This window comes from Ochotona princeps, chromosome 17 (assembly GCF_030435755.1).
Source record: "Ochotona princeps isolate mOchPri1 chromosome 17, mOchPri1.hap1, whole genome shotgun sequence".
Taxonomy (NCBI): domain Eukaryota; kingdom Metazoa; phylum Chordata; class Mammalia; order Lagomorpha; family Ochotonidae; genus Ochotona; species Ochotona princeps.
The window spans coordinates 15,344,965-15,368,914 of NC_080848.1; the positions used below are offsets into that span (position 1 = coordinate 15,344,965).

A 23,950-nucleotide genomic window follows, 5' to 3' on the forward strand; every position below is an offset into this window, starting at 1 on the left:
GGTGTGTTTGGCATCGCTTCTCGGCCTTTTGGCTAAGATCAAGTGTAGTATCTGTTCTTATCAGTTTAATATCTGATACGTCCTCTATCCGAGGACAATATATTAAATGGATTTTTGGAGCCTGGAGTTGGAATAGGAGCTTGCTCCGTCCACTCCGCGCATCGACCTGGTATTGCAGTACCTCCAGGAACGGTGCACCCCCTCTCGGGGAAACAATTCTGGTTGCAAGAACAGACCTCTGCGTCTTGCGCTTTTCCCTGCTAAGCTGCTTTTCTCCACTGTTTTTCTCACGCTTGTCTTACTCTTATCGGTGCTGCTTGTTGCATCTTTTACCATCAGCTTACCTGCCGAGCACCAGGTTATTTGAAGCATACTCAGCCTTCTCACACAAACCTTCTAACCTGGCACTGCTCATTTCAACGGTAGGGTTGTTTGCACCAACGTGTCTTCTAGCCACTCCTTCATTCCCCACACGGCCGCCGTGCCTGACACTGGCTCCCACCAGAGCCCAGCACGCCATCTGGCTCTGCCCTGTGCCTCCCGGCACCTCATCTCGCACTGCAGTGTATTTACGGCCGGGGTGCATTGAGGTGGAGTGGTCCCATGGCCCTGGCTGGGTTGCCCAGGGCACTTCTGTCCACCTGCAAGGTGGATGCTGGCTTTGTTTGTATGCCCTGGGGTCGTTTGGCCTGGGACTTTCACTCTGCCTGTGCCGTGGGTGCTGGGTTCCCAAGCCCCAGGGGTCAGATGTCCTCTGGGGCACAGGTTTCCTGGCCTGCACGGTCAGTGCTGAGTCCATGAGCCCCAGGGTTGGGGGATGTGGCAGGGCACGGGACCTTGACTGGGCACATGTGCCACCTGTGAGAACTGGTGTTCTTCCTCGGTGTGGAGGATGGAGTGCTGGACCGCAGGCCGTGGTGAACATTGCCCGTTGTTCCTGCAGAGGAACATACAGAGAATAAAGAACAGAACCTGTTCTATGGACAATCACCCCAGCCAAATGATAACGGCCAATATCTGGACAAAATGGAGACTCTAAGGTTGACTCTGCCAGCCAGTGGACATTGGAAGTGATTTCTCATCCACAGATTACCAGACCACCAGCAATGACCCTGATGGTCATTGCTAATATCCAGTTCTGTGAGGTCTTTGTTACACAATTTCTTCACAAGTGTATTCACGGGTAGCGGTGTTGCAAGTGCAGGAGACAAGACTTGAACCACGGTTGTTTTGCTGTCACCGCCACGCGCATAGATTTAGGTATTTGCTCACAGCACGGACCCGCAAATCCCAGTTCCTCTATGACATTGCTTGGAAAGGGAGCCATGAGGGGAGACCAAAACGAACCCGTGAGTTGACTATATTTTCTGTATTTTTCAATCGCCATTAAATAAGCAGGTGAGTACATGAATCTTCTTTTAAAAGTTGCACACACAGGGCCCGGCGGCGTGGCCTAGCGGCTAAAGTCCTCGCCTTGAAAGCCCCGGGATCCCATATGGGCGCCGGTTCTAACCCCGGCAGCTCCACTTCCCATCCAGCTCCCTGCTTGTGGCCTGGGAAAGCAGTCGAGGACGGCCCAAAGCCTTGGGACCCTGCACCCGCGTGGGAGACCCGGAAGTGGTTCCTGGTTCCCGGCTTCGGATCGGCACGCACCGGCCCATTGCGGCTCACTTGGGGAGTGATTCATCGGACAGAAGATCTTCCTCTCTGTCTCCTCCTCTCTCTGTATGTCTGACTTTGCAATAAAAATAAATAAATCTTTAAAAAAAATATAAAGTTGCACACACAGAACATTCTTGGGAGATACCACTACTCATTCTGCAAAACAGTCACAACGTGGTTATTAGGCTGCGTGAATCAGGATCTGGGTGGGACTACAAGGAAGCTGCTGGATCCTGGCCTCAGATTCACTCAGCTTTAACCGTGGAGGCCACTTGGGGAGTGAAACAGCAGATGGAACATCCTTCTCTCATGCTCTGTGAATCTGCCTTTCCAGTTAAAAATTTACATGTGTATTTACATGTATTTATTTACATATACATACATATTTATACATATGTGTGTGTGTAATAAATCCCAATTAGGTTCTTCGTAAACAAATGTCCATAATGGCAAAGAGTTCAGCATGCTTTGTATTGTCATGGTATAGTCCACAGTTTCATTGGGAATCCTTTGGCCACCCTCTCTTGCAATGACCATCAGGGTCGCTCCGGAGTCCCCCCCCCCCCCCAAAAAAAAAAGCAAACAAAAACAGAGTAGAGAACAAGGAAAGATTAGAAGCAGACTTGAAAAGTTCAGCGTGGATCCACATATACCTTACTAGGTAGGACACAAAGATTAGTTACTCCTCACAAGGGTATTGAAGATTTCTCTGCACACCCCTCCTAAAACTGTTCTGCACCTCAACTGTTGACAAATGCCTTCTTAGAGTCATAAGCCACTGTAGACTTTCCTAAAATCTGCCAAGTTCAGCAAAAGTATGCTTCAACACTATAAACTGCTAAATACTAGAATGAAAATAGGAGACAGATGCATAGTACCTTATAGCCATCTTAGGTGTGTAGCAGCCGGTTCTGTGTATAAACTAAAGTTCAAATGTCAATGAAGTCACAGCATGTGCTTAAGAACTTGCATTTTAAAAACAGATTGATTACTCAATACCATGTCAATTAATTCACAATGTTGTAAATTGTTGATGTTGTGTTGAGGCTTTCAGTTGATCGGGATGATATGCCAGATCTACCTTCAGACCAGAGATGGTCTCCCCAAGAGACAGTTGAATTTATCTGGACATTAAGAACCTGGATATGCTTGGTATAGGTATGCAATGAAACAATCTTGACATAATTTGAAGTAAAACACTACAACAATGTGGAGGAATCAAACTGTTCCACATAACGCAACATAAACAACAAGCAAACAAGAGGAACGCATCACACCGGCCTTGGTGCATTACCTTCACAGACACAAGTGTAAAGACGATGTTAACCAAACACTTTCACCATTCCATTCAACAACTGCTACAATACCATAATTACAGATCTTAGCGAGCAATAAAACTAAAGCAACACAGTATATTAAGAATGAGAAACAAGTCAAAAGGTACACTTCTGCTCTTGCAACCAGGATTGTTTCCCCGGGGGGGATCCAGGGTGAGGGTCAAATGGGCGTGATCATTGTTCTCAGACTTTCTGTGTCTTCTTCCCATGCCTGGGGAGAAGGGTGAGATAAGGGGAGCAGTCACACCCATTCTCCCAGCCATCCCAGGACCCAAGGACAGGGAGCAACCACCCGATCTCGACCCAGGGCAGAGTCAACCTTAGAGTCTCCATTTTGTCCAGATATTGGCCGTTATCATTTGGCTGGGGTGATTGTCCATAGAACAGGTTCTGTTCTTTATTCTCTGTATGTTCCTCTGCAGGAACAACGGGCAATGTTCACCACGGCCTGCGGTCCAGCACTCCATCCTCCACACCGAGGAAGAACACCAGTTCTCACAGGTGGCACATGTGCCCAGTCAAGGTCCCGTGCCCTGCCACATCCCCAACCCTGGGGCTCATGGACTCAGCACTGACCGTGCAGGCCAGGAAACCTGTGCCCCAGAGGACATCTGACCCCTGGGGCTTGGGAACCCAGCACCCACGGCACAGGCAGAGTGAAAGTCCCAGGCCAAACGACCCCAGGGCATACAAACAAAGCCAGCATCCACCTTGCAGGTGGACAGAAGTGCCCTGGGCAACCCAGCCAGGGCCATGGGACCACTCCACCTCAATGCACCCGGCCGTAAATACACTGCAGTGCGAGATGAGGTGCCGGGAGGCACAGGGCAGAGCCAGATGGCGTGCTGGGCTCTGGTGGGAGCCAGTGTCAGGCACGGCGGCCGTGTGGGGAATGAAGGAGTGGCTAGAAGACACGTTGGTGCAAACAACCCTACCGTTGAAATGAGCAGTGCCAGGTTAGAAGGTTTGTGTGAGAAGGCTGAGTATGCTTCAAATAACCTGGTGCTCGGCAGGTAAGCTGATGGTAAAAGATGCAACAAGCAGCACCGATAAGAGTAAGACAAGCGTGAGAAAAACAGTGGAGAAAAGCAGCTTAGCAGGGAAAAGCGCAAGACGCAGAGGTCTGTTCTTGCAACCAGAATTGTTTCCCCGAGAGGGGGTGCACCGTTCCTGGAGGTACTGCAATACCAGGTCGATGCGCGGAGTGGACGGAGCAAGCTCCTATTCCAACTCCAGGCTCCAAAAATCCATTTAATATATTGTCCTCGGATAGAGGACGTATCAGATATTAAACTGATAAGAACAGATACTACACTTGATCTTAGCCAAAAGGCCGAGAAGCGATGCCAAACACACCCGCCTCACCCCTTCCGGCCTCCTCTCACACACATTCTACCCAAGGTCACAAACCCAAGCCCTACTTCTGACCCCGCTGCCTTTGTTTCTTTCACACTCCTCATACACGTCGTCAGGCTCCGCTCTACACCTCCTACTCGGCACGTTTTCAGTAAGAAAGTTGACTGCCATGATCCTCCCGGCATGCCCCGGGCTCAGCAGCCGCCTAAACTTTGCATGCCCCGCCCCCTCACCCTCCCGGAGCTGACGTCCCCGCCCGCCCCCTGCTCGGTGCCACGCCCCCTGCCCCGGCTCCCCGCACCCTGCTCGGCTCTCCTGCTCGGCTCTCCTGCTCGGCTCCCCTGCTCGGCTCCCCTGCTCGGCTCCCCGCCGGCCCCGCGGACGTGCGAGGGCGGGGGCCGCCCGCGATGGGAGCGGGAGGAGGACCGGCCCCCAGTCGCCCCCTGAGCGCCTCCCGCGGCCTTCCTGACCCCTGAGCACAGCTGTGAGCTGTTCCCGCTGCAGCGCGGCATCAGGTAGGGGTAGGGGTTTCCTGGTCACCGCTGAGATGCCACCCAGAGGTCTAAATTGTCGCGCACAACCCCCCACCCCCCACTTCTCCTACAGGGTGCCCCTGTTTCCTTTTCTAAACCCGTGTCCTTTACTTACAGTTTCTGTCTCCAGTGTGAGTTGAAGATTCGTGTGTTGATTTGAAAGGCAGACCGATGGGGCTGTGGCAGGGCAGCGAGGTCATCAGCCCCTGGTTCAAACCACACATACCCGTAGCAGCAGGGGCCGGGACACACAAAGCCAAGGGCCCCGACACGCATCCTCTGCCTTACACAGAGGAGGCACACTACCCAGGAGCTGGATGTGTGAGCTGGGTCCGGCACTTCCGAGAGCCAGAACGGTTGCGGGGTGGGCTGGGCTAGACCACAGCCCCTGCCGGTTCACATGAGGATTGGATATGGGGCGGTCAGGCTGGGCTAGGCTGTAGTACTGCCAGCTAGAATCTGGGTCGGTCAGGCTAGGCCTTCGTACCCACCGGTGGGTGCTAGGACTGGGGGCAGGCCCGTGGCAGGCAAGCTGGGCTGCAGCACACGGGCACAAGCAGCAGACCTGGTAGGGGCAGCTCCCTGCTAGGCCATAGTTCCCTCTGGTGACCACAAGGGCCTGGCTCTAGGGGCAGGGCATGCCTGGGCCACTTTGCGGCACACTGGCACGAGCGAGGCCAGGCCGAGCACGCAGGCCAGGCCGGGTTGGGCCACGACACCCACCAGTTCTCTAGTGCGTGTCTTAGTGACTGCGCCTCCTTCGTTGCTTATGCCTGTGCGGTGGACAGCAGGCCTGGATGCACACAGAGGACGTGACAGCCAGCTCCCCAGGGCCAGTAGAGGACGTCCAGAGCCTGCCTGCGTGTCAGAGGATGGAAAGCAGAACAGGTCGACCACACTCTCTGGTGCTCTTCCTTCCTTCCTTCCTCAAGAGTTCTTGATTTGCTCAAAGTCGGAATCACAGAGAGGGGGATCACAGACATATTCCAATTGCGTCCAGCAGTTCAGGCTGGGCCACACCCAGGAGCCAGAAGTCACCTGGGTCCCAAACTTGTGTTCAGGGGCCCAAACAGTTGGACCACCTTGCAAAATAGAGTTGCCAGGACTTGAACTGGCACCATATGGGATGTGGGTGTGCAAGGCAGGTCAGATGTACAGAGGAAGATCTTCTGTCCGTCCGATGGCTCACTCCCCAAGTGACCGCAAGGGCTGCAGTGGAGCTGTGCTGCTCTGAAACCAGGGATCTAGAGCTTCACTGGATCTCCCATGCAGGTGCAGGAGCCTAAAGCTCTGGGCCATCTTCAACTGCTCTCCCAGGCCACAAGCAGAGAGCAGGATGGGAAGCAGGGCTGCCGGGTTTAGAGCCGGCACCCATATGAGAACCCTGCGCGTTCAAGGCAAGGACTTTAGCCACTACGCTACCGTGCCAGGCCTCAAATGCAGCAGCCTTTCTTAACCTCAGGAACGCACCTGAAAACAACCCAGCATTTTACAGTCCACAGTCCTGCCGGGACCCCAACAACTTCACAGGTGTGCCCAGCCTTCCTCCTAGGGAAAGCTCCCCAGTAACTCCTCTCTGCTCAGCACCAAGTGGCTTACCCAGCCGGATGAGTTACTTGCAGGCAGTAAAACCTTCACAGCCTTCTTGCCCCAAGGAAGGTGGGGGGGGGGCATTTGCTCTGGTCTCCCCAGGCTGATAACACTGAGTAGTGAAACCTCAAAGGAATTGTTCCTCCATTCTCACTCTGGCAAACCCTGTGTTCTGGAGGCTTGGGAGGTGGAAGGAGAAAAGGCAGGGAGGACTGGAGCCCTTTCCCTACAAGCCCCAGTCTGAGCACAGGCTGCACACTCAGCTCTCTGCCTCACCTGAGCCTCCTGTCTGTGCTGCCGACTGTGTGTTCCGCACATGCCCTGGATTCCCCTGGCTACCCGGGCTGAATGGCAGAGCACTCGCACTTAGGATGCCTTACCCATTACACTTCCTGCTTTTGTTCTTGTCTTCAAAGATTCGCATACAAGGTAGGACTTTATCCACTAGGGTAACGTGCCAGGGCTGTAGCTGTGAGCTGTGTTTAAGTTCTGCTTTCGAGAGAGGAGCAGTAGCAAGCCAAATGGCAGCAAGAGGTGACGACAGACGAAAGTTGCCAAAGGAAACGGTGAAGATACACTAAATGAGGAGCAGAGGTCTGTTCTTGCAACCAGAATTGTTTCCCCGAGAGGGGGTGCACCGTTCCTGGAGGTACTGCAATACCAGGTCGATGCGCGGAGTGGACGGAGCAAGCTCCTATTCCAACTCCAGGCTCCAAAAATCCATTTAATATATTGTCCTCGGATAGAGGACGTATCAGATATTAAACTGATAAGAACAGATACTACACTTGATCTTAGCCAAAAGGCCGAGAAGCGATGCCAAACACACCCGCCTCACCCCTTCCGGCCTCCTCTCACACACATTCTACCCAAGGTCACAAACCCAAGCCCTACTTCTGACCCCGCTGCCTTTGTTTCCTTCACACTCCTCATGCACGTCTTCAGGCTCCGCTGCGCACCCCCTACTCTGAGGGTATCAACGAAAAAGTTGACTGATTTTTTTCCTCCCGGCATGCCCACGTGCAATAGACTCTTCTGATTTACATGCTCCGCCTTTTCCGCCTGCGGGTCACACCAGCGGGAGGACCCGACTGTTGCCTTTTCGGGATGCAGCTTCCTGTGTGGCTGTGTTGTCACCGCGCGCGAACAGGCGGAGCGGAGGGAGGTTGGGCTGTGTGCGCGAGAGCGGTCTGTGCAGGGAAGACGCTGCGGGGTCAGAGCGCTCCGCGGTTTTCCGAAAGAGAAGCTGGCTTGGTGAGCTTTCGATCGTCGCGGCAGCGGCCACAGGTTTTTCAGGTTTTCGGTCGGCGCCGGCGCGATGAGCCTCGCTGCAGCTGTCCACACGTGGCGATCGTCGCGTCAGGTCGACCCGGAGCGTGTGGCGAGTCCTGGGCAGTCGGAAGGCGGGCGGGACCTCCCCCGCGCCGGCCTCTGCCTGGACCTCGGCTTCCTCGGACCTCGGCCTGGCCTGACCGCCCCGTGGGCGTGGGTCTGTCCTGGAGGCTTGACTCGGGTGTCTGCTCCTCAGTGAAACCCGCCTGAAGGGCGCTTCTGTGGACCCCACCCCAGCTCTAGGCGGAGAAAGCTCCTGGGAGGTGGTGTCCCAAGCCATAACAGGGAGCTGGACGGGAATTGTAGCAGCTAGGGCATGAATCATGCCCACATGACATGCTGGCACTTGCCAGCATTAGCCAGTTGAGCCACTAATAAATAAATCTTTAAAATATAAAATACAAAGCTTTTCTGAGTAGAGCTGTCCCACGGGTGACTCACGAGGTCATTTATTTCCCCTATCGGTATCATCTTCATGTTCAGTCTTGCCTTGAGGGTTTTTGCAGAAACTCCACACCCTGAGCAAGAAGTAACTCACTCTGACTGACCGGCATTTTTGCCATCCAAAAGTTCCAAAACAGCCTGACACGCACCATCAACCAATTCCAGGAATGCTGCTAGCAGTGCAGAGGCTGGGCACCTGGACGGCAGCTGAACAAGCCGCTCTTACACTCAACCTGGATGGATAAGAACCTTTACCCCCGGGGTGGCCTCATCCTCGCCCAGGAAACTGGATGCTGCCTGACTCTTCGCTTGGAGCTGTGCAAAATAACCACCTGCTTGATTCTGCCCATCTTGAAGGCAGTGATCAGCTTGTGGTGCATCAGGAGTTTTCAAAATGTTACAGTAGACTGCCCTGACAGTGCCTCTTGCAGCATGGACGGCGACTAAGATCCCCCAGTTCAGCCCAGGGCCCCACCACCGCCCGCCGCTCCGCTTTGGATCTCAGTTCCTCCCAGGGGAGGAGGAGGCCAAAAAGGGAGACTGAGGGAGTGAGAGCTCGGGAGCGACCCCACATCCTGCTTGCCCCGTGCAGTCATTGGCAGCGACAGTCCTTCTCACGACCACTGTCTTGTTCTGAGTCAGTTGAATTGAAGGGAAATGTCTAGTGGCAAGTCTGTCTTCTACATCTGGAAACCCTTGTGCATCCCTGGGTGCTGAGATGAGAAGCAAGAAGCACTTTTTTTTTTTTCTTTTTAACCGAAAACAAAAACCAAAAAAGCGGAAGTCGGATGCCCCGCTGTGAGGTCAGGTGAATCTCCAGCATCCTGGGGTCTCCCGCCAGCATTCACAGGGAAGGCTTGGAGACAGAGTGGCCCACCCAAGTGTCCCTAGCCAGCAGGTGACCCAGCCAGCACTGAAGCCAAGTTTGTCTGACCCAAAGCTCAAGGCGATGCTGACTGCCAGAACTGATGCTTTCTTGGCACCGATGATTCAAGGGCTGCTCTCCAACCCCAGCCCTGCCTTTCTGGAGATGGCTTAGGGCTGGATTTGAAGTCCCCTTTTTCACCTTCACCCTCTCATTTCCCTGAGCCCTGGGACTGAACTCAGACTCACTGTTTCCAGAAAGTTTTATATCTGCGTATGAGGTTGTGTAGTTACATGCCGTGTGGGGTGGTTCTGAGGACACAGTCCCTGGTTCGGAAGTTCTCCTGGGCTTTAGGGAGTGATCCCCTCACCCGGTCACTCCACCCACTAGGCACACAAGTTCCTGGAAGAGTGAAGTGGGTAAGAAATAATACCAACCTGTAGCTGACCAATTGTATACCATTTATATTTCCCATCCCCTAATATATTTGGTCCTTTTACCAACCCTGCAAAGATGGTAGCAAATGATGCTGTTATTTTACAGTGAGGAAACAAGCCCAGACTGGTTAATTAGGATGTGCAAGGTTACAGGAAGAGAAGACATTGAGGGCCCAGTGCAACAGCATAGTGGTTAAAGTCCTCACCTTGAACGCGCCAGGATCACATATGGGCGCCGGTTCTAATCCTGGCAGCTCCACTCCAGCAGGGACTCCAACTAGTCCCACAGGAGAGCTAAGAGCTTCAGCCCACAGGGTGTGTTCTAATGAAGTCACGTGGCCTTGGGTGGGCGCAAACCTCAGGAAGGGTTGGTTGGAAGTTGCTTTTTCTTTTCCTTTTTTTTTTTTTTTTAGGGAATTGCAAATAAGCCTGCTATATGACCCAGCTATCCTGCTCCCAGGAATATATTCAAAGGAAATGAAAACTGCATATGAGAAGGGGCTCTGTAATCCTATATCTTTATTTTTCTTTCTTTATTTTTTTTAAAGATGTATTTATTTTATTACAAAGTCAGATATACAGAGAGGAAGAGAGACAGATAGGAAGATCTTCTGTCCGATGTTTCACTCCCCAAGTGAGCCGCAACGGGCCGGTACGCACCAATCTGATGCCGGGAACCAGGAACCTCTTCCGGGTCTCCCACATGGGTGCAGGGTCCCAAAGCTTTGGACCGTCCTCGACTGCTTTCCCAGGCCACAAGCAGGGAGCTGGATGGGAAGTGGAGCTGCCAGGATTAGAACCGGCGCCCATATGGGATCCCGGGGCTTTCAAGCAAGGACTTTAGCCACTAGGCCACGCCGCCGGGCCCTGTAATCCTATATTTTTAATATACAGCAGCATAGTCTACAATAGCAAAGACAAGGAAACAAACCAGATGCCTGTCCAAAGAGGAGTGGCCAAAGAAACTGTGGTACATTTACTCCATGGAATATTACTCAGCCATTAAAAAGAATGAAATTATACCATTTGCAGCTAGATGGTGCCAACTAGAGACCATTTTGCTCAGTGAAATAAGTCAATCCCATAAGGACAAATACCATATGTTCTCTTTGATATAAGGCAGCCATCATGCAGATTGTATAGATCAATAGCCCTTTCCATACTGTTTTTGCTGCATACCATGTGTTTTGATATTTTTGTTTTCACTTCCATTTCTTCCAAATAGTTTCTTTTCTCTTGTCAAACTCATCGTTGTCTCATGGATCATGGTGGCATCATTTTATCCAAGAGGTTTTTGTGTTTTCTTCACCCATGCGTTGGCTATTTAGTGGCACATTTTTCGACTCCATGATTATGTAAATTTGTTTTAACTTTATACCTATTGTTGACTTTGTTTCGTGGCCTCTCATTTAAGAGAGTATATAGTTGGGCCTGGCCCGATAGCGTAGTGGTTAAAGTCCTTGCCTTGCACGCCCGGGATCCCATATGGGTGCCGGTTCTAATCCCAGCAGCTCCACTTCCCATCCAGCTCGCTGCTGGTGGCCTGGGAAAGCAGTCGAGGATGGCCCAAGGCCTTGGGACCCTGCACCCGAGTGGGAGATCTGGAAGAGGCTCCTGGCTTTTGGCTTTGGATTGGCTCAGCTCCAGTCGTTGCGGCTGCTTGGGGAGCAAATCATCAGATGGAAGATCTTCCTATCTGTCTCTCCTCCTCTCTGTATATCTGATTTTGCAATAAAAATAAAATATGTCTTAAAAAAAGAGAATATATAGTGGCTGTGTAATAGAAACTATCATATCCAGATGTAAAGATACAATGCAGTATGCAACCCTACTTCCAAATTAGAGATGGACTCCCAAGGAAACTGTTGGACATATTTAGACAATTGGATGCTGGATTGTCTGACATTGTCTGTACCAGCAATGTCAGGGCACACTTAAATGACAGACTGATGGACTTATGACTGCTCATGAAGGACTATACTATTGTAACCATATGGGGAGAGTCAATTGGGGATGAGAATTTGGCGAGGGAGGAATCCAAGACCTTTTGGAATTATACCATATAATTCAAAATTTTTAAAAATGCACATCAAAAAATGATTTACTTATTTTCTATTGGAAAGGCAGATTTACAGAGAAGGAGAGCGAAGGAGAAAGATCTTCTATCTGCTGGTTCTCTCCCCAAATGGTCCAAGCGGCAAGCTGATCTAAAGCCAGGAGCCAGGAGCCAGGAGCTTCTTCTGGGTCTCCCACACAGGTGCAGGGTCCCATGGCTTTGCATCATCTTTTGTTTCCCCAAGTCACAAACAAGAAGCTGGATGGAAAATGGATCAATCAGGACAGAAGTGCCTATATGAGATCCTGGCACATGCGAGGTGAAGATTTAGCCACTGAGTTATCGTGCCAGGCCCTTTTCTGTCCTCTCAATTCATCAGAGACATTGATGGGGGAGACAGGGAGGAGAGATGGAGGATGGAAGGAGAGGGAAGATTGCCAAAGGGCCAGATGCTGTTCCCCAAAGCCCCTGAAGAGGAGGGAAAGGAGCCAGCGAGGAGGGTGGGCAGGCTGTACTGTGGAACCATTCTGACGTACCATGAGATGCAAAGCTGACATGGGAAGGTGTCTTCCGCCAGCTCAGGTCTCTGGGGGAGAGTTCCAGGCATTCCCGAGGAACTTGGGGAAGAACACCTGTTTCCCCCAACAAGGCAGAGGCCTGTCCAGTTGCCCTAACAGCAGCCACATTGTGAGGTGGTTCTTGTTACAGGCACTGGGGATGGGATGCGAGGTGACAGAGGCAATGGGGGCAGTGGCAGCTCACTGGGCTCTCCCGCCCCCACTGCGTGCCCAGGGCCTTCCACCCTTCCACCATCATGGGCAGTGCCTACCACTGGGAGGCCCGGCGTCGACAGATGGCTTTGGACCGAAAGAGGTGGTTGCTGACCCAGCAAGAGCAGCAGCAGCAGCACCAAGAGCAGGTGCGTGAGAGGGGTCAGGTCCATCAAGGGGGGCAGGGAAGGAATGGGGAAGAAAAACAGATTTCGTAGGAGATGAGCTCATGAGGGTGGGCTTCACTTGACTCAGTTTGCTGTTTATTAGGCTAGGGTTATACTAGGCCTACATGGCTTCCTTTTCTTTTATAAAACATTTTAAGCATTTATCCTCATTTTTATTTGAAAGGCAGAAAGAGAACCAGACATACAGAGATCTTCCATCAGCTGATTTACTTCCCCAAAGTTCATAGCAACCAGGACACTCAATCCACTTCTCCCATATGAATGGCAGTGATATACAAGTGGGAGGCCTGGAAGAAGCTTCTGGCTCCTGGCTTCAGACTACTTAGAGTCCTGGCAATTGCAGCCATTTGGAGTGTGAGTCAGGGAATGGAAGATTTCTCTGTCTTTTTTTTTTTTTTTTCTGGAACTCTGCCTTTCAAAAAATACATGCTGGGTTTTGGAGACAAATTAAGGGACCAGCACAGTGATACAACAAGCTAATCCTTCACCTGCAAGCATCGGTATCACATATGGGCGCAGATTTTTTCTGTTCCCCAATGCTAGTCCCTGGACCAAAATATTTCCATGGAGCTCATGTTTACTGGTACTGAAAACTGCCCTGGGTGGCCAACTTCCATGCCAGAAGACAAATGCCCAGAGACAGTGCCAGGGCACTGCCCAGCCGGGGAACCATTCTCTGGAAAGGAGATGGCTGACAGCCTGGGTCCCAGGTTCTGCCTCACCTGCCCCTGCCTAGTCACTTACCTCTCTGCCTGAACTTTCTCTGGCAGCAGGTAGCTGGTGGGGAGGGAGGGTGGAGGGCACCACTTGCATGGGACTTCTTTCCAGGAACTGAAGAAACTGCAAGAGCTGGAACGTCAACCTGAGAAAAAGCGTGAGCCACATCAGGAGTCGAAGAAGCCACAGCCGCCACCAGCACAGTCACACTCACCAACGGCACCATTGCAGTCACAGCCGCCACCCCAGCCAGCGCCACAGCAAGCGCAGCAGCCAGCGCAGCAAAGCACCCAAGACCCTCTGGCTCAGTGCACCCTCAAGCCTAACCTCCAAAAGGATGCCCAGAGGCCAGGCGCCCAGCTTGCTGCTGCAGAGACCCATCAGGCTGGAGGTCAGTCCCACTGCTCGACACCAGCAGATGGAGGGAGAGGGGTAGGGCTGGTCTGGAAACCCCTCCCAGGCCTTGGGGAGGTGGTAGATATCATACTGCTTGGTTCTGTGCTCCAGGATCTGCCACCCTCTTTCTAGGACCCTACCAGCAGTCATCAGTCTCTCTTTAAAACTAATTTTTTTTAAATATATATTTGTAAGCAAAGAGACAGGCTGAATCCTCATCTGCTAATTCAGTCCCCCAAATGCTTGCAGTAGTGGAGGCTGGGCCAGGCAGGAGCTGGAAATGCAACTGAGAGTTTGAGTAACATGCGTGACAAGGACCAACTACTTAGGCCATCGCAGCTGCTTCCCAGGCTGTGCATCAGCAGGAAGAGTCACAAAAGTTGGGCCTGGAGCCCAGGCACGCTAACACGGGACATAGGTGTTTTAAGTAGCATCTTGGTCACCAGGTCAGATCTCTTCTCTGTGTCCTTAGCCTTTATTGCCTTGGTGGCCACTCCCTTTGCCAAGCTTGTCTGTGCCCTGCGCCAAGCATGTGCCAGCCCCACCTCCAGGCCCAGAGACCTACGTATGGCTAGGAGTGCAGCTCTACTGCGTTCTTATCCTAAAAACTATTGCGTGAGTTACCGGTGTTTTGTTTTGTTATCAGGTCTCCTAAATCCATGCCAGTGCAGGCCTCCCAAGCACAACGAGTATTCTCGACTCACGGTGAGCCTGAGAGCAAGTCTGGAAGACAGAGATGAGCGTGTGTGTGTGTGTGTGTGTGTGTGTGTGTGTAGGGAGGAGGCGGGAATCTTTCCTTAGCAGGAGTCAGGGAGCAGGGGTAGGGACAGTGCGGTGACTACAGTTGATTCTGCCAGGATATGGCCTGTCGCTGTATGCTGAGTATAAATGGGAGGGGTTGGAAATGGATTTAGAAAGACAAGTTCTTAAAGAGGCAAAACAGGGTCACTGTGAGTGCAGGTACGGGCAGTTGGACTAGGCAGAAGGGAAGACAGGAAGCCATACCACCCATGAGAATGGGATTTTAACCCTCAGCTGCTGCCCCCGTAAAATGGGCCAGCAGCACCTCCTCCACAGAGGTGTCCTGAGGCTGAGTCCAGCAATGAAAGGAGATAGCATTAGGAGCATGTAGCACAGGCTGGCTCATCCAGGGCTGTCAGAGCTGCGAGTGCACCTGTTTGTAAATTTCTTTTTGAGTTGAAAGTCAGAATGACAGACAGATCACTCTTCTATTCACTGGTTCACTCTATAAATTGCTACTACAGTTGGGAGCCTGGGACTCCATCAGGATGTCCCATATGGGTGGCAGGGTGCAAGCACTTGGTCCATCATCCACTGCTTTCCCAGGCATACTGGCAGGGAGCTGGGTAAGGAGAGCAGCCGGGTCCTGAGCCCTCATGTGGGTGTCAGAATCACAAGTGGCAGGCTAACTCACTATACCACAACACAGGGCTTGGGGCAGTGAATCTTCACCAGCATGCAGCAGAGGTGCAAGCTTTGAGAAACACAAAGGCTGTGAGAATGTGGTGCTGGCACGTCTAGTATGGGGCTCGGCTGCTCATTTCCTTTTGGTTCCTCTCACCACAAAGGTTTCACACAATGTCTGGAAACCAGCAGGGCCTAAAATCGCTAACCATCCCATTTTATTTCCTTTTTTTTCTCTCTCCCTTCTCAGTCAATCAATTACACACAGCAGTGGTGATCCAGAAATGGCCTTGGAGACCCCACCAGCCATCACCAAAAGGCAGACAAACGGCTGGTCGTACCTGCCTGCCTCCCAGCAATGGCTCTACTCTGAAAGCCATCCATTCTGGAAGACTAGTTAGGAATAAACTGTTTCTTCTTGGGAAGACTCAAAAGGCCGGTCAGCTGCGGGAGGGGTTGGGGGGATGAGGGAAAGGCAGCAGGATGAAGAGGATGGGAGGTGAACGTGGAAGGCGATTCCACGCTTGCTAGAACAGCCAAGGCGAGGACTTTGTCGTGACCGTTCACACCTGCATTTCCTGCTACTGGCCCTCATTCAGCAGGGACAGGTCTAGCGGTGGCTTCAGGTTGATGGCTGCCCTGAGTCCATGCACCTGGAGAACACAGCCCAGGGGAGAAGGGTTTGCACTAAACCTTCCTGCCCAGTGCAGTGCTGGTTCATAGGGGGAACTCAGCTGGAATTCAGATCAAAGAGGGCTGCAGCTTCGGGTGCAGGACACCTGGCTTTGGGAAGGGGAGGCAGCCTTCCATCCCAGGTCCTCAAGCCTCTCCCTGCCTGGGACTGCATTTCCATCCAGTGGAGAGAACCAAGAAGCTCTATATACCCCATACCTCCCTAGCCCAAGGTAAAAAGGGGAGTGTGGGTTTTAGGAAGTGATAATCCTGGCAAGTTCTTGCTTCCCGCCCCACCCCCAATGCCCCCCCACCCCCGTCCTGAGAAAGGTGGCTGTAGGCGTCTCAGTTACAGTTAGATGGGTGTCACCTCCCAGGAGCCCTTTGGGTTCCTGAGGGAGAGAGTCGGGAGAGTGCAGAGCACAGATATTAAAGTTGGAAAAGACGTCAGAGGCACACAATGACAAAAGGAGGGAGACAGTAAGCTCTGGTCAGGGCCACCCAGGAAAAAGACTTGAGAACATAGTATCACTACGTTCCGTAAGCTTTTACCACTTTCCAGATTTAGGAATAGTTTGTGATTCCATTGCAGGTGTTTTCACTACTGTTATTTCTACCTTGGTGGTAGGGGCGAGGAATGAAAATCTGTTGGAATTACTGTGCATCTGTGTGTGGAGAAACATTTCTCAAAGACTGGGATAATACAGTGAGCCTGAGCAGCTGCTCAGCCTGGCCACGGAGCGGTGGTGAAGAACCTCAGTATCAAAATCCCAACCATTTGCTCATGGCTCATTGTTATTAAGAAACTGTGTGAGCTTGCAGGCTAAACGGCCTATGTGACCTGTAGCACGACAGGCCCCAATTCTTATGAATCAAGGCCCACCTAAGTCTGGTTATCTCATGGGTGGCTCCAAGTAATTAAGTGGGTGCTTCCCTTAGTTGCTGGAGGCCTGGGCTGTCCAGCCGAGACAGGTAGGGAATTTGGCACAACAGTGGCACTAATGTCCCAACATTGCAGATGGCTCTGAGCTGAACTTCAGCTCACTAGGACTCTGAGCAGACCCAGAACCAAGAATTGTCATTTGAAAACTGTGACCAGGGCCCAGCACAGTAGCCTAGCAGCTAAAGTCCTTACCTTGCACATGCCGAGAACCCATATGGTGCCAGTTCTAATCCCAGCAGCCCTGTTTCCCATCCAGCTCCCTGCTTGTGGCCTGGGAAAGCAGTGGAGGACAGCCCAAAGCCTTGGGACCCTGCACCTGTGTGGGAGACGCAGAAAAGACTCCTGGTTCCTGGTTTCGGATCAGCTCAGCTCCTTTTGTTGCGGCCACTTAGGGAGAACCAGCGGACAGAGGATCTCTGTCTCTCCTTCTCTCTGTGAGTCGGCTTTCCAATAATAATAAAATCTTAAGAAAAAAAAAAAAAGAGGGAGAGAGATTTTCCACCGGTTCTTTCATTGCTGAAAAGGCCCCAACAGCTGGATCTAGGTCAGGTTAATGTTAGGAGTCAGGAACTACATCCTGGTCTCCCACATGGGTAGCAGGGGCCCAAGTACTCCAGGCCATGATCCACTGCCTTCCCAGGCGCTTCGCCATGAGCTACATGAGGAGCAGAGCCACTGGGATATGGGATGTTGGTTTCAATCCCTGGGAATGCAGATGCTGAGAGGCAGCCGCGATGCCTCAGGTGGGCTGGTTCCTGCCTCCTCCATGAGAGACCTTGCAGCTTCAGCTCAGCCCACCCCAGCCCAGGCTGCTGTGGGGATTTGGAGAATAAAACAACACAAGAGGGAATTCTGTTGCTCTCTGCCTCTCACACAAATAAATCTAAAAATAAAGAAGTCCATTAAAAACAACCCTTGTCAGTATAAGTTTATTGAACAATATCAATCTTTTGCATTTTCCAACCTATGCACACAGCAGCTCCAGCCAGCACCACCTGTTTGCCCTCGGTCCCCTAGCCAGCTAGTTACCAGCTTCTGTCAGCCCTTCACCCTCCCTCCATTCACCTTGCTTCTCCATTAGTTCTCCCACAAGACACCGCTGTCTCTCTACCTGTTTGAGAAGAGCCTAGCCACCTCCAGTGAGCCAATGCCATTCCTGCTGAGATCAAGAACACACACCCCTCCACCAGGAGACTGGTTGGAATCCGGGGGTTATCCTGGGTGATAGGGAAGAGAGGGCCTGGCCCCATCTTGGGGATGTGCTGCAGGGTCACTTGCAGGGATGACACTTGGGGATGACACTTGCAGGGTCTGCGAGCTCTGCTGAGACATGAACAGCTCAGTCTGTTGGAGGCTCTCTTTGGAAGACAGCAGCAGAGCCAGCATCTGACTTGCCCCTGTCTTCTCATGGAGGCTCAGAGTTGCAGGCTTAGAAGCCTTCCTCTGCCATATCAGGACATTTTAAAATGATTCTTGTCTTTCCCACTTGGTTCAGGGGGTGGCAGGTGTCTTCCTCCCATTCCCTGCTGCTTTGGTAAAACTGTTTCACAAAAGAGATGCTAATACTAGAGAATAGCCCTGTCTTCCTAGAAACCAGGGACAGCATTAATCAGAAGCAACAGAGGGCTTTGATGGGTCTTCCTACCAGATGGGCAGAGGACAAATGACCAGAGAAAAGCAGGTTGGCATCATCACCTTGTCATATGATCGAGCCAGAGAGGCACAGGAGTGCTTCGACTATCCCATCAAAGCTGCTGGCTGTCCCAAGTCACTGCTATCATCTGGGTGAGGGAACTTGATAAGGGTCCATCTTTTAATAGGCAGAAAACCTGCAGCCTTGTCCATGTTCAGGCAGGAGGAGGGCCAGCCCCAAGGGAGCCTGGCAACCAAGGGACTGAGCACAGAAAGGACAGGCATAGCTCTGGGACCTTGCAGGCAGCTCAAGACTACAACGCCAGGTCGAGGCTGAGAGGGAGCAGTATCCAACGCAGTCATGGACGGAACCTGGAGGATCTGAGACAGAGTGGTGCCCGGAGGTCGCAGGAGACTTCTGCCTGGCAGTCTCCACTCTCCTACTGTGGGCAGCATGGAGTTCTGGGAGACATTGACCAGGCCTGTAGGGAAGGGTCTGGAGCAGACAGAGATCACAGACAGCTCACAGAGGGTGGGGATCTGGGTGGGATGCCGTGCTGTTTCCCCGGCAGTCCACGTACTCATAGCTCTGGAAGACCAGCTGCTCGGAATGGCGCAGGTAAGAATAGGTCAGGGTGCCCCTGGGGAGGAAGCAGGTCTTATTGCTATGTGTGGGAGGAAGAGGAGGAGAGCACCAGCCCTGCTTGGCTATCTGGAGGAGGTCAGCTTCTGGGGACCTCTCCCTGCCCCCCGTCTGCTCCCCACCCTGCTAAGCCCTTGCATGGGCCATCTCCCCTGTGTTCCTGCAGCTGCCAGACAGCCTGACTGGGTAGACTGACTGCGTAGACTGACCCAGGGCCAGACTTGCCCTTCCCCACAAGAGGTAACCACAGTGCCCGGAGTCAGCTTGGCTAGAAGTGGAGCCGGGGTGAGAGGGCGGCAGGATGGACAAGAAGGGATGCACGCATTCCAAGTCTACTTACTGGACATGCAACAGCACGTGGTGTACTTTGATTTTCAGCCAGGTACAGATTTTGCTGAGGGACAGAGTAAGAGTGAGAACACTGGGACCACCCTTCACAGGGAACGGCCGTTCAGGGGAGGGGGCAAGTATCGGTTTCCTGGTCTTCTACATCTCTTCCTTTCCTTCCACCCCTTTCCTCGCCTCCTAAGGGGGGCAGGCTGCCTGGCACTCCAGCTCCTGCCTGCTGGACGCTCCTTCAACAGAAAACAAAATGCTCATCTTCCTCAGCCATTCAGGCAGAAGCGCCCAAGGTCACCTTGGTAATGATTAACCACATTACAGCCTGGTTTTCAGTCCAATGTATGTCCAAGAGGCTGAGCCCTCACACAGGGCAGCCTTGACCATGAGGAAATGGGCTACACTGTGGCTACAGTTTGCTGTGTGAGCACTCAGGCAACCTGGCAGGTATGAACAACTTCTAAGTCAGGCAGGAGGCTGGGGAAGAAGAGATCAAGGGGTACTCACTAAGTGTTTTCATCCCAGATCCTGCTGGCTACTGCGTAAAACATCTGTCAACCAAATGATCACACGGTTAGTTCCCCCTTTGGCTGCCCACTTCCCACCACACACATCCATGCACCTGTGAGCAGAGTGGGCCAAGGGGAAGGGGAGTTACCTGTTCACTGGCCAAAGGGCCGATGTGCAGGAGGAGGCTGTTGGATACCTGACCTACCACAAGAGACAGGTGCAGAACCTCTGTGGTCAGCTGGGTCACAGTGATGGGGTAGTAGTTGCTATTGGAGATGTTTAAAATATTCTGGGGAGGAAGATGAGGAAAAGGAGGCTTTAAGACTGTCTACTCTTAGAAGACAAAAGCAGCTACAGAGCTTGGCTTTCAAGCCTGACCACCCAGGTCTTATTTGCACACCAATCAGAACTAGGAGCCTCTCAGAGAGGTTTACATGGGTGAGAGGTCACCACTCAGAGGTTAAGCTGGCCGATAATCCCACGCGACACTGTGTGGCTTCTCTCTATTCCCCATCCTTGGGCAGTTACTCCCACCCACCCTGTCATTTTTCTGGTCCTGCTTCTGACCCCTCAAGGCACACAGTCCCAACCCAACATCATCTCTTTTGTTCCTTTCAACACTTTCTAGTGATACAGTGCCACAGGCTGAGCTGCAACACCAGGTGAAGATTACAGGGGAGCAGTGTCCCTGGAGGGTTGGGGCGGGGGCTCAAAGCCAAGGGCACCCACCCACCGTGATGTTGAGGTGGATGTCTGCCTTGTCCACAGCCACCGTGGAGGAGTTGAGGCCTGCAGGCTGCACAGAGATGGATCGAGGGAAGAGGAAGAAGATGATGCAGGAGGTAATTAGCAGGCAGATGAGCACCGCCAGGAACACGGAGAGCTTCCTGTGGCAAAGTGAGACCGGGGCCGAGGAGTGAGCTCAGAACTCTAGGGGCTTTGCAGAGGCGGTCCCCGACACTGCTCTCCAGACACAGGGGTGGCCCCTGCACACACTCACTCAACAAACCTGCACTTCACTCCCCCAGATGTGTCCCAGAGCAAGTAGGAAGACAAGACTAGGCAGCAGGCAGCCTGGCCTCATTCCTAGCTCTCTGTTCCCACTGGCTTTATCATGCTGAGCAGCCTGCTCAGGCTCCCTATGCCTCAATTTCCTTGTCCATAAAATGGGGCTAACTGTCCCTGCCTCACAGAATTCTCCTATGAGCTGTAATGCGAAAAAAAACATTAACCATAGATCCTAGCACATAGCAAAATCTTGGTGTATGTGAGCTATTGTCATCAGGAGAAGTAAGTCCACGTGAACTATCAGAGTTCTGCATTTTCTCTCCTGGGAAGAGATCAAGCAGGTCCAAAGTGCCACAGCAAGGAAGCCCTTAGGAAGATCATTTCGTCAAACCAACAAGAGTCAGGGTCACTTGCTCTCCACCTCTTAGAGCCAAGAGGTTTTCTTGGAGAGGGAGGCATGTACCAGGGAGCAATAAAGTTCCAGTAAGGACACTAAGTGACTCTCAGGGGACACCTCTCAAGTGTTATTTGACTTCTGACTGACACATAACTGTATTCAAGGAGAGCAATGTGATGTTCCCATACATGCACACACTGTATATGATCAAATCAAGGTAAAGTGCATATCTGTTATAGCAGCCCCTGCAGGATTTCCTAGGAAAATCTATAGAAACAGGGAACTATGTGTGAGCTCAGTGAGGTGTTCCAGGAAAGAATCAATGGGAAAACATTTAAAAGGATCCAAATGGGGGGAGACCCACCAGTGGAGTAGCCCCCAAGGTCGATGGCCCATAGAGCTGGGGGAGGAAGAGGAGCTTACGTGTGCCTGGGCTTTAGCCGCTGGTCCCCGTAAGGGATGAGGGCCACCAGCTGCTTCTCCAGCTCTGTTGAGAGAAGATGGGTCAGAGGGGGGGCCAGGAAGTAGCCATGCCACATGCTTCCTATGCCAGCCTGCCCCAAAGCTCCCCTCCAGCCCAGGCAGCAGTGTCAGCCCTCTGCCGCACAGCAGAATGGGCAGCACCAATGTGCCTCCTGGAGGATGCCCAGCCACCTGGGTGGAAGTGAGATTTTTCATGAGCAAGTGTGAAGACTCTGAAAGTCACCAGATATATGCTGCTTCTTTGGAGAAGTAATCTGTAACTTCCTGAATGCACAGTGTGGTTCAGGCAGTGGCTGGAGCCCCTACTTCCCCACACTGGCTGGGGAAAACGAGGGTATTTCAGCAATGCAGGAGCAAAACTAGAAGTGGAAGACAGATTTATGTGGACTCAATCTTGAAATCCACACGGTTCTTTTATAGTACATGTTTTCTACAAACTTTTATTTATTTGTTTGAAAGGAAGAGAGATAGAGATTTAATCTACTAGGTCACCCCTAGTGGGCTCAAATGGCCACAATAGCGGGACTGGGGCAGGCTTCAGCCTGGACCTCAGTCCAGTCTTTACATGGTAGCAGGAAACCAAACGCTTGAGTCATTGCCTGCTGTCTCCCATTATGTGTCCTGGCAAGAGGCTAGACCTGGAGTCGGGATTTGAACCCAGGCATTCTGACACGGAATGCAGGCATTTGAAGCAGGGTATTAACCTTTGTGCAAAACACACCCCTCGAAATTCTTTGAAGATCTTGCATAGGTAGGGCAGAAGAGAAGGATGGCTACCTCTTCCCTGACCGGACTGAGGCTGGGAAGCCTAGAGCTAGACGCTCCAACCCCATTCAAAGAAACTCAGAGAGATGTCCTGCAGTAGCTGGCAGAGCGTTTTTGTGTGGATTACAGCTCATTTCCAGAACAATGGACCACTCACTCACCTTGGGGAATCTCCCCATGCCCTTGGCAGGTGGGACAAGTCACAAAGCCCACAGCAGCAGCCCCTTCATGAGGCACACAAGGACAAGATGACTTGCTGCTGGCAGTGCTGGAGTAGCTGGCAGCCTTGACACCCACGGCTGTGTCAGGGTGCAGGAGCAACTTCTTCTCATCCTCCTGTTGAAAGCCTGGCTGGGAGAACACCTCGCCCATGACTCAGAGGAAACTTTCCGCCAATGAGAAAGACCAAAGTTAGCACTGACTCCAGGAGTAACCTTGGCTTTAGGTTCTCAAGATTGGCAAGGAGTTCAACCAGTTAAGCAATCAAGTCTTAGTGGGACTCAGTGCGTTTCAGCTCAATCCGCCTACAAAAGAGTCAACAGCAGAAAGCAGAAGTTATTTCACTTTAAGGGAGTCCTCCCAAAGTTGCTATCTATCCCTTGGAAGTTGGCTAACGTTGGGAGGGTGAGGGGCCGGAAAAGCTGCCGCGGGGTGCCCTCTACTTGGTGTGCAAGGGCCTGGGTAGCTGCTGGCTTGAGAAAGAAGGCAGGATTTCCTCAAATAAGGAGACAGCAGGCTCAAAATCCCAGGTGTGGCCATGTTCGTTCTTAACGTAGTCCCGGGAGAAAGCACTTCGCTTTCCCAGGCAGACAGAAAGCAGGCCTAGGGGAGGGGGAACTGTCCTCACCCAAGCTAAAACTGGACTCCAGATTGGTAGCAGAACTAGTTGGGCAGGATGAGGCGCACTCACCTCCTCGCGGGCTGTAACCCGGAAGACTCACCTGCTGCAGGAGCGCGATCCGGGTTTCTTCCAGGTGAGGATCTGGAGGTTTGGGGCAGGAGGGCGAATGTCCGTCCACACTGGAGCAAAGCCGGGCGCTAGGGTCTCCCCAGATGGCCGAGCTGCTTCCGCCTTGCTCGGGAGCTCAGCCATGGGTCCGACAGGGTGGATGACAGGGAAAAGGTCGGGGAGACATTGACATTCTAGTCCCGCCAGACACCCTGTGGACCGTTAGGCAAGCCTGAATCCCGCACACACTTGTGCGTCGGGCAAGGAAGCTGGAACGTCTCCGGAAATGAAGGCAAAAAGGGTTGGGGAGAGCCTTACCCCGGCAGATGGCAGCGACGGAAACCACTGCGGGCTGAACCAGCTGAACCGCAGGAGCTGGAGCCGCGTCCTCACCGCAAGCTTTGACTGGGGCCTCGGGACGCTCCGCCCCTTCCCCCCGCGGGCCCGCCCCTCCGACCCCGGCTGTGGCCAGTTTCCCAAAGGAGCAAGCAGCCCAGGTAG

At 52.4% G+C, this 23,950-nt stretch overlaps 2 protein-coding genes and 3 non-coding genes across 6 annotated transcripts; 2 read left to right on the forward strand and 3 right to left on the reverse strand.

Moving 5' to 3' along the window:
- The first annotated feature begins 12 nt into the window (after positions 1–12).
- LOC131482466 (U2 spliceosomal RNA) lies at positions 13–203 on the forward strand. Its single transcript, XR_009247023.1, has one exon. It is a non-coding gene; the product is annotated as a U2 spliceosomal RNA (small nuclear RNA).
- Positions 204–4,153: 3,950 nt separating this feature from the next.
- LOC131482467 (U2 spliceosomal RNA) lies at positions 4,154–4,344 on the reverse strand. The gene has a single exon (XR_009247024.1). It is a non-coding gene; the product is annotated as a U2 spliceosomal RNA (small nuclear RNA).
- A 2,761-nt stretch (positions 4,345–7,105) lies between these two features.
- Positions 7,106–7,296, reverse strand: LOC131482468 (U2 spliceosomal RNA). Its single transcript, XR_009247025.1, has one exon. It is a non-coding gene; the product is annotated as a U2 spliceosomal RNA (small nuclear RNA).
- Positions 7,297–12,164: 4,868 nt separating this feature from the next.
- On the forward strand, positions 12,165–16,348 carry CCDC200 (coiled-coil domain containing 200). Its single transcript, XM_058675806.1, has 4 exons — positions 12,165–12,535; positions 13,418–13,678; positions 14,330–14,388; positions 16,343–16,348. Exons 1-4 carry the CDS (start codon positions 12,427–12,429, stop codon positions 16,346–16,348), a joined length of 435 nt encoding a protein of 144 aa, XP_058531789.1. The 5' UTR covers positions 12,165–12,426.
- A 2,425-nt stretch (positions 16,349–18,773) lies between these two features.
- On the reverse strand, positions 18,774–23,759 carry TMEM106A (transmembrane protein 106A). Of its 2 annotated transcripts, none has more exons than XM_004597393.2 (8): positions 23,438–23,759; positions 22,662–22,885; positions 21,676–21,739; positions 20,581–20,734; positions 19,996–20,136; positions 19,845–19,888; positions 19,339–19,392; positions 18,774–18,996 (listed from the first exon to the last, which is right to left on the reverse strand). In XM_004597393.2, exons 2-8 carry the CDS (start codon positions 22,870–22,872, stop codon positions 18,879–18,881), a joined length of 786 nt encoding a protein of 261 aa, XP_004597450.2. In that variant the 5' UTR covers positions 22,873–22,885; positions 23,438–23,759; the 3' UTR covers positions 18,774–18,878. The 2 variants fall into 2 exon arrangements, with proteins under 2 accessions (XP_004597450.2, XP_058531361.1); XM_058675378.1 differs by having other exon boundaries at positions 22,662–23,024; positions 23,442–23,758.
- Positions 23,760–23,950: the final 191 nt, after the last annotated feature.